At 39.5% G+C, this 10,045-nt stretch overlaps 1 protein-coding gene across 2 annotated transcripts in view; it reads right to left on the bottom strand.

Annotated features, from left to right (window-relative positions):
* Positions 1 to 10,045, bottom strand: part of SARNP (SAP domain containing ribonucleoprotein) — a 58,357-nt gene that overhangs the window by 31,746 nt on the left and 16,566 nt on the right. For both annotated transcript variants that reach the window (XM_079965684.1, XM_079965685.1), the window contains exons 5-8: positions 7,547 to 7,598; positions 2,692 to 2,765; positions 1,859 to 1,887; positions 873 to 898 (exon numbers count right to left, since the gene is read on the bottom strand). In XM_079965684.1, the coding sequence (XP_079821810.1) occupies positions 873 to 898; positions 1,859 to 1,887; positions 2,692 to 2,765; positions 7,547 to 7,598 (181 nt within the window). The remainder of the gene's footprint in view (positions 1 to 872; positions 899 to 1,858; positions 1,888 to 2,691; positions 2,766 to 7,546; positions 7,599 to 10,045) is intronic.

Raw genomic sequence — 10,045 nt, 5'->3', positions numbered from 1 at the left:
CCAGGCATAGAGGTAAGGGAGAAAGTGAAGAGACACATGAAGGAAAATAAAGACTTTTCAAGAACTGACTGTTGTCAACGAAGGTCATAAGCAAAGATGTGCCAGCAGAAACACAAGATGAAGCAAATCTGTTACGTTTGATGGCAATGGCAAGGCATTGGTGCAGAATGGGGGGGGGGGGGAGGAAGTGATTGAAGGGATTTGAGTAGATGTGTCATATAACTTAATCAAAAGAGAAGTGAAGAAATGAATTTGGGCAACAGCTTTTTAGATACAGTGAGATGTGACAAAGCAAGGTCAAACAGAACAAATTAGCAGTAGTTAATGGAGGAGGCAACCAGAGAATGAACCAGTTTTTCATCTGACGGACCAAAAAGAATGGACAGATCTGTTGGATATGGACTTTGTGGCAGAATGAATATGGGGAAGCCAAGGAGAAGGAAAAATGGGGGGGGGGGGCCGAAACCAGCAAGGCTTCTTGCCTGGTTTAGTACCTTTGAACTAGAACAGAATCTGAAGTTGTACGTGGAAGAAAACCAATTAATATGCCTGATTTCCTAATACGATAGAATTGCTTTTAGCAATGGAATAAAGAACACAATAGACATACAATATGCATCTCATCTTCTACTCCATTAGGCACCAAAGAACCACAAAAAGTGAAAAAAGAAAGCAAAATATTTCAAAGAACTGGATCCAAATAAAAATTATATGCTTGTCTTGAGGCGCCCACTCACCAAAGAGCATAGTTTTCAGATACTGTTTTTGTCTGTCAGTTTTCCCCCCCGGGTGGATTCACTAGCAAGTTTTAATGAATAAAGTACCATTGTAAAACCAAGCCAGCTATAACTGTAAGCAAAGTAGCTACTTACTGTAGTCTTATTTTCTGTCACAAGACCTGAAATAGGGAACAAAAACCATTTTAAATTATCATATTTGAATCAAGCTTTCTTCCGATTGCCTAAATAGTAAATTTAAAAAGTGGTTAGAATCAAAGTAGTGGTCTTAAAGCCAAAAGGGACTCAAAATATGCTTGAAGTGGAAGTTTTTATTAGAATATATAATGGCTTAGATTCCAAAATTAATAGGGCATTAGCAGAATAAATGTTTCCTGTTCTCTCCTCTTTCCTGCAATCTCCGAAAAGCTTCTCAAGGAAGCTTGGGGAGCCCCACCTTAACAAAATGTGATGGGAAGGAAACTTTCTCTCTGTGAACTTTCTTAAGATTGCAATCCTATATCCAGGTACCAAAGTACAAGCCTCACTGAGCTCAGTGGGACTTTTAGTATCTGCCAGTTACTCCATCAGGGGTCTGCCCTGTTCTGTGGCCTACACCAACTCTCTAGAAAGTCCATGCTGGTACTATGTGTTACCACCTTAATTCTAAAATGATTTATCCTCCAAAAAAATACAAACATACATTCTAATTGTTAATCCAGAGTTAAGCACTGGGACAAATAATAATTTTGTCACTTGCATCTACAGCTTTTGGTCCTTGCTTTGGCCCTTCAGAGACCTGCAGAATCCATTGCATTTAGTTCATAATGATGCCACGGGTTGGATTTCCAGTGGTTTAGTAAAAACATGGTATTTCCAAATCCAGGTTATTCTGGGATTTACTATGTAATTCCATAAAAAATATTAAGTTATATTAATTTATCAGCAAGAGGATCTTGCAAGGAGATTAAAAATCCAGTGAATAACCATGGCTGGAACCATGTTGCTAATGTATTTGTAAGGGTACAAAGACAATGAAACTTCATTTTCAAGCCTGTTTTTACAGCATGGTTGGAAGAAAAATGGTCACAATCATTCAAAGGAAGGCAAAAATATGAGATACTGCTTCAAGAATCACATACCTTTAGTTGAAGCTGCAGGCATACCAAACCTGTGGAGAAGAGAGAAACCCTGGTTAGGGACTCTGAGGTTTTGGGTCTCTAAACCATGACATAGATTAGAAAACAATTTTAATACAAGTTAAGTTGCGAATTACCTTGTAAATCTGCCATGACATACCTAGACTACTAGATTGAATCAGATCAGCAATCGAAGTTGGATCTACATAGCATTTCTGCCTTGTTCACAAGATAATCACCAATCAAGCAGAACAGATGGTCCAAAAGGGAAATTGTGGGTTATTCTTCGTTGTAGCATATTACTTGCCATTACACATTGTTTAATAATCGGATGTTTAAAGCTCTGGATCTTTCACAAATCTTCAATGTACTTTTCTTGATATGAAGAGCAAGGTATCTTATCAGCAGATGGTAAGGTTAAACACACCTGTGTATGGTATTTTCCTCATGTTTTAATCCCTTTCACGACCATTTGTGTTGCTCATGAATAGCAGCACAGAAGTGAAAACATGGGATATTACTTAATTTATGATAATAATTTGTCTGATTTGAGGATTGTCTTAAAATTTCAAAGCATGTGAAACGAACTAACCATACAACCAGTATGGACAACTGTGAAATTCTATTTAGGCCATGCAAAGTTTTCAGGGTTCAAACAAGCATCTTTACAAAGCAATGAAGCCATTTTTGGTTATCCACAACTCAAATTCCAAAGGTAGTCACTGCAGACAACTAGAACATATCCGTTGCACAATGCATCTATAATAAACTTTGATCTGCACAATGGTTAAAAAGCAGTCACAGAAAACAAATAATGACAATAAATAAAGACTTACCGAGCAGCTCGTGCAGCCTTCTTACTCTCCAAACTCACAGGTACATTGAATCTCTCTGCCCGTTTCTGCATTCTCTAAAGTAGAAGATAAAGAAATACAAATATGGTAGGCAATATAGAAAAACAATGCATTTTTCCCCATATTTATGAGTAGTCATAAGTATATTCTCACCTGCACCTATCTATTAAACTTTTCTGCTTGTTCCAAGATTTGGAAGAAAATATGCTATGGAAGCAGGGCAATTGTTGTGGTGAGACACCACCAGGTCCATCCAAACACTGAGACTATCAACTTCTATTTCCTATCTGTACTTGAGAATCTCTGACTGTTTCTCCTGATGCAACAATCAACATGTTTTAATGAGCCAGAGGTTATGACAACTCTGACAATATGGACACAGAGTAAGTGGTAAACACCCAGTAAACCTATGTTTCTATTGTTAGATATGAAATGATCCATCTTTGTTGCTAAGAGCATATTGAGGTAGGCGAAATTTTAAACTACCAAGAACACAATGCCAATCGCTTAACAAGGGAGAGACACAATAGTGCAAATGGCTGTTCCAATAAGCATGCTTCTGTTCAGAAGCCCGGTTTCTCATTAGCCAACACAATACAGTGGTGCCTTGCAAGACGAAATTAATCCGTTCCGCGAGTCTCTTCGTCTTGCGGTTTTTTCGTCTTGCGAAGCACGGCTATTAGCGGCTTAGCAGCTATTAACGGCTTAGCGGCTTTAAGAAAAAGGAAACAAACTCGCAAGAACTCGCAAGACGTTTTGTCTTGCGAAGCAAGCCCATAGAGAAATTCGTCTTGCGGAATGACTCAAAAAACGGAAAACTCTTTCGTCTTGCGCGTTTTCCATCTTGCGAGGCATTCGTCTTGCGAGGTACCACTGTATATGGTATGTAACCTCATGCCCATTGCTATAACCATCAGTATTTAGAAGAACGTTTAGCTCAGAGGTCGCCAACGTGGTGTGCCACAGATGTTGCAACTACCATCATCCATTAAATTCGCCATGTTGGCTGGGGCTGATAGGAGTTGAGCAGCATCAGAAGGGCGCTGTATTGGCTACTCCTATCTTAGCTACTATGAAGGGATTATGTGTACCTGCTTCAGACACATACACAACCAGGGCAGCTGAAATAGATGTTGGCAGTGATGTTGCACATTTCAACCAGAAAAAGCTCTGCCCAGAAGTCACAGGAATAGCAGCCCCGGCATGAATACAAAATGAGCAACTTATTTCCCCACCTAGCTGCAGAAAGCAAGTGACAGCTCAAACAGATCACAGCTGATCCGGAAACATGCAAAACAGAACTTCATCAGAAGTTAAGATAAAATCTCTCTTACAAATGAAAAGCAAAATTGTTTTACAGAACATGGCAGGAGTCCAAGAACATTTGCTGTCATAGTCTCATAAAAAGGCTACTTTTCACAAATAAATAATTTTGCATGGAACACATGATTCAACGTACGTTTGTTTGTGGCATAAATGAAAGATGATCAGACATAGAAATACAGTTACTTACAATAAATAACTGTATGAAACATGCAGAAAGCCCAACATATAAAGTATTTCTGCATGAATAGAAGATAGCTTCATTCCTAATGGCTAAAAGTGTCATAGATGCAGCAATATATCTATGACAATCAAATTAAAACAGTTCATGGTATAACCTACTGTCAACCTAAGAAATGCACGAACCCTTCATTGGACAGCACAACCCATTGCTAATTCTTGCAAACAGTAAACTTGTTCACTAAAGTGAGGTTTTCTACAAGTTGAGAAGAATCTCAATTCCTTATGTGACCTGAAAGCAGTTCAAGTGCAGCACCCTTAATGACAGTGCTGAAAATAAAACCCTGTTGCTCTGAGAAGGTCATGATGCATTAGGTACGTCAATTGAGTCTGGAAGGTATTTACATTATAAAGTTTAAAAGTTTCATGAAACATCAAGGGATTTGAGAAAGAATGGAGTTTGGCAGACTTGCAAATCGAAAGCAAAGGGAGCAAGAGAAGACGCAAGTAGAATAATTTAATGATCCCTTGATGAAGGCTTCCCACAAAGTTTAGAAGACGTCACTCTTTCAGTACCAGCTCCATTTCAGATAATTTCCTATTTATTGTTTCTGGTTACTTGCCCCACCAAAGTAATAATCCATGATTTGTGACATCAGTCCTCAATTGCTGTGGTCAGCTTACAGGCAGATTAGATCTTGAAGGTGACAGTTGAACAGCAGGGAGACAGACTTGTGTTTTCATATCAGCTTCCTCAGTTAGAGAGAGCGCAGTGGAAAGTGATGAAAATAAAGGATTAAGGAAGCCAAACAGATGTAAGAGAGAAAGTGTATGCCAGGTTTATCCACAGAACCCTTTGCTCCCTTGGAAGAAGGCCAAACTCTGTATAAGAGACAGAATTACAGACGTGTCCATATCTCCTTTAATGTTGGAAGCGGTTCCTAACGCGAGTGTGGAGAAAGAGCCACAGAATGAGAAGAGAACAATTTGAAGGGCAGATATGGAGGCATAGCAAATACATTTCATCTCACACTGCGAAATAATAAGTAATCAGTTCTCCAAAACTGGTCTAGTGATCTCTCTTGCCAATGCAAGCTAAAAGATAACACAGGCTGCATTCATTTACTAACTGCAATAGAGCAGTAAATGTATCTGAAGAAGTGTGCATGCACACGAAAGCTCATACCAAGAACTAACTTAGTTGGTCTTTAAGGTGCTACTGGAAGGATTTTTTTTATTTTGTTTTGACTATGGCAGACCAACACGGCTACCTATCTGTAACTGCAATAGAGCTACACATCATAAAGCTAATAGAGACTACTGCAACAGATATATGTGGCATAGGAGAATTAAGGCTAATAAGACACAGTACAAACTACAACTACTGAATCCAAAGCTAACCTTTTCAATTTTTAGGCAGAAGTGGGGAAAGCTGCTTATCAGTGATGCAATAGTAGGGTATTCCTGCATTGGCAGGAGATTAGACTTGTTGTTTAGTCGTTTAGTCGTACCCGACTCTTCGTGACCCCATGGATCAGAGCATGCCAGGCACTCCTGTCTTCCACTGCCTCCCGCAGTTTGGTCAAACTCATGCTGGTAGGTTCGAGAACGCTGTCCAACCATCTCGTCCTCTGTCGTCCCCTTCTCCTTGTGCCCTCCATCTTTCACAACATCAGGGTCTTTTCCAAGGAGTCTTCTCTTCTCATGAGGTGGCCAAAGTATTGGAGCCTCAGCATCACGATCTGTCCTTCCAGTGAGCACTCAGGGCTGATTTCCTTCAGAATGGATCGGTTTGATCTTCTTGCAGTCCATGGGACTCTCAAAAGTCTCCTTCAGCACCATAATTCAAAAGCATCAATTCTTCGGCGATCAGCCTTCTTTATGGTCAAGGTCTCACTTCCATACATCACTACTGGGAAAACCATACCTTTAACTATATGGACCTTTGTTGGCGATGTCTCTGCTTTTTAAGATGCTGTCTAGGTTTGTCATTGCTTTTCTCCCAAGAAGCAGGTGTCTTTTAATTTCGTGACTGCTGTCACCATCTGCAGTGATCAAAGTCCCTCCTTCCCACTCTCTGATAGCGTAGCACAAGGGGTAGCCAATATAGTGCCAGGATTGATCAGAGTTGCAGTTCACAATTTCTGGCAGGCACAGTGTTGGCTACTGCTGTGCTGGACCATGGCTTAGCCTGTATAAACCCAAGCATGGTGTAATGTTTACACGTTTCCCTCAACCCTTTCCTCTTCCTTCATGGCCAGAAAGATGACTTCAGCAGAGTTTATTTCACTTTTTAACATTACATTTGAACCAAGAACCCTGGTTTAAGCTAAACAGTTAGTTGAACAAACCAACTTCATAGCCTATGGTCTGAAGCTGGTTAAGAACTGACAAGAGTCTGTTTCAAATAATAATCCCTGGTTCAAATGTAATATTAAGCCAGGTTCTTTAAAAGTAAAGCTAAACTTTGCTGAAGTCCTCCTCCTTGTCATGTACAGTGGTGCCCCGCAAGACGAATGCCTTGCAAGACGGAAAACTCGCTAGACGAAAGAGTTTTCCGTTTTGGAGGTGCTTCGCAAAACGAATTTCCTATGGGCTTGCTTCGCAAGACGAAAATGTCTTGCGAGTTCCTGCTGGTTTTTTTCCCTCCCCCCCCTTTTTCTAAGCCGCTAAGCCACTTATCCGCTAAGCCGCTAATAGCGCTAATCCGCTAAGCCGTCAATGGGCTTGCTTCGCAACACGAAAAAACTGCTAGACGAAGAGACTCGCGGAACGGATTCTTTTCATCTTGCGAGGCACCACTGTAAAAGCAGGGGAAGGAGAGAAACATACTTGGGCTCAACTACATAGCACTAATATATGGCTTAGTGTTAATGTGAATGTACCTATGACTTTATTATACAGAAGCAGTTCAGAGGAAATGGGGGGGGGGGGGATATTGCTTCCTGCTATGTAAAATGGCTCAAGCAGTCCCCGTTCCCCATCTTTCCACAGTAAACAAGCCAACGTTCTCCATGATGGCTGAACTCCAGGAACTGTGTTTTGTTTAAACGATGCTTTGTGAGAACTGTGGTTTGTTTACAATGGGAAGCAGATGCTCCCAATATCTCTTTCTAGTGCCCAAAAGCAGAGGAGAGAGGAAGGTGAACAACCTGGTAATAGCAGACCAACAGCAGACTAGAAACAGAAAAATTCAGTAACATATGCTATCAAAAACTGGCAGAGTCTGAGCTACATGTGCTAAAATTATGGTGGAGACAGAACACTATTTCCAAATGTGGGAGCCTAGTTGTTAAACTCAGATGAAAATAACTGAAAAAAGAGAAAACCTTACCTCAGTTTGTGGAATTTCTGAGGCAATTTTCACCACCTTCTTCTCTGCACCTCTAGAGGAAGATAAATTGACAGACTGAAGCATAAATAACATATCAACTGTGTCTATTTTCAACAATTTAATCTGTAGCCAAGCCTGAACTATTTCCTGCAAGTGGTTTTTGAAGAACATTTGACTATGACTGCAGTTTCTGTTTGAGCTCCAGAAGTCTGTCCTGTCTTCCCTAAAGCTGTTGTCAGTGTAACAATAATTTATATTTGAAAAATGCTCAGTAAACACTATTTTAATAAGAGGTGTTCTACTTCAATAATATACCTCTTTAAAAAATAGGAAGCTATATTGACACAATTCAGCGAAATACTGGCAATACCAGGATAAGGAGACATTAAAAATCAGCATCTGGTGGTACTGATTAATAAAATTTAAAAAACTGGTGGGGTGGGGTGGTGGAATAAGAGATAATTGATTATGAAATCCAAACTTCCTCAGAATTAATTTTATGTGGTCATAAACAATATTTTCTTTAAGATAAATGTAGGGATTTAGTAAGAAATTACATTGGCAAAGAAACCCTGGAAAATGTAGTATCAATTGAAGGTAAGATTAGGGAAAGTTGCATATTGCATTAAACTGATATGATAGCAAGTTATTTTGGAATTTGTAAAATATATGTAGAAACATACATATATATTGAATGAGACCTAAGTAACAGGAAAATGATACAAAATACATTGTAAAAAATTAGATTTGAAGATGGAATAAAAGATGAAATCACTAAATGGGATCTGTGTGCCTAATGGCCTGGTGGATGGTCAGCCAGTTTGTTAATTTAGATTTTGTACATGCTCAGAAACCAACAAGAAACATGATTGCTTACAGACTATATAGTTTCTAACCAGGAAGAGACAGGCAACAGTAACAGCACGTGCTGAAACTGAACGAGTCTGCAGTTCACATAGTACTCCATGAGTCAATTAATGTATGGATGGATATATATTATAAAGAGAACCGGGGGTACAAAAGAAAGAATTTGACTGTGTAAAGGAAAGTATGCTGTCTTGATAAGGGCAAACCTTTAATCAACTCATGGGTTCCATCTCTGCTCTAGCAAGGTGCAGGACCAATGGAACAAATGTGGAGCTTGGTAGTCACTTTCTGCTTGTATGGTGACAATCCTCATATTTAGCCTCTGTGTAAACCCCAATTATCTGTACAACCTTGAAAAGAATGAAATTATCTTCAACTCTGTATGAAACAGATGCCGTTCAACTTGAAAGGATAGGAAGAATAAAGGGAATAGGCAAAGTATGAAGATGACGAACCAATAGATATTACAGAACTCCAGACTCACTGTCTCTCTCACATACCAATGTAAACTGGACTCTTTATCTGAAGTTCAAATTACATATTCAAATAGTTAGATGCGTTCTACACCAGTTAGATAAATGAGGTCCTATTTAGCATGTAATCATTCGCATAGTATAACTGGTATAAACCACTTACGATGAACAGTCAACCCCAACCAGAAACCTCAAGCTTATGCTATATGCCGTCAGATCTTTATTCTTTTATGACCACATATTCACAAAGGGACTGCTGTGTTGTAGTTCATGGGACAGCTATGGTTGACTTTTGGCCAGGTCAGCTATAGCTCCATTTCAAACACACACTTCTTTAACAATGTGCAATGGGAGCCAGTAAACAACTCAAACAAAAATATAATGGAGTGGGCGTGCTTGGAAGTTTATGCTCTGAAAACAGGGTTGAGGTTTGCAAAAGAAAACAAAGGAAGAAGATGCAAAGTTCGGAAGTTCCCAGGCTAAATGAAACAGCATCCTCCTCCTCCAAACAGCTCCCATAAAACAGTGGGTCATAGCCTGACTCATTAAGGTCTCCCATTTAGAGAAATGGATGGCTTTTGTTCAGGATTCCTGGACAGTTTTTCTATTTTATGCCCTGAAAGGTAGTAATGGTTTAATGACTTTTTCACAGGAAGCAATTCAGAACAGGAACCAGGGACTTGTTACCCCTGCAGCACTGTTTGCTGCCTTCTGTTTGTGATGCGGAGAAAGGGCACCCCCTGCTGCCTAGGAACAGCCACTACACTAAAATTCACATAATCGTGGTCTCCAGGCTGAAAATTCAGCTGTACAGCATAGGATTTGGTCAAATTGTATGCTTTTTTGGTAGCTACTAATTGCAAGTAGATCAGGGTTATGTACGAATATACTGCAACAACAGTCATTCAAATAAAAAATCCCAATAAATATAGAGCAGATAGCAACACCTTACTGGTATCTATGGGAATGATGGTTAGAAACTCAAGCTTGTAATTTTCATTCAATGGGAATTTTCACATATATTTGCACAGAAAATGAAGGCAATGATCCAGATAATTTTTTCTCATTGCACCATGAATACAGCCATAACTTGAACTAAGAACTTATTCCCTTAGAACTGTACTCACCCTTTCACATTATGCACAAACACCACTGGCAT

The sequence above is a fragment of the Podarcis cretensis genome (assembly GCF_951804945.1).
Source record: "Podarcis cretensis genome assembly, chromosome: 2".
NCBI lineage: Eukaryota > Metazoa > Chordata > Lepidosauria > Squamata > Lacertidae > Podarcis > Podarcis cretensis.
Note: the sequence above shows the minus strand (reverse complement) of the source record. Positions and strands in the feature narration are given on the sequence as shown.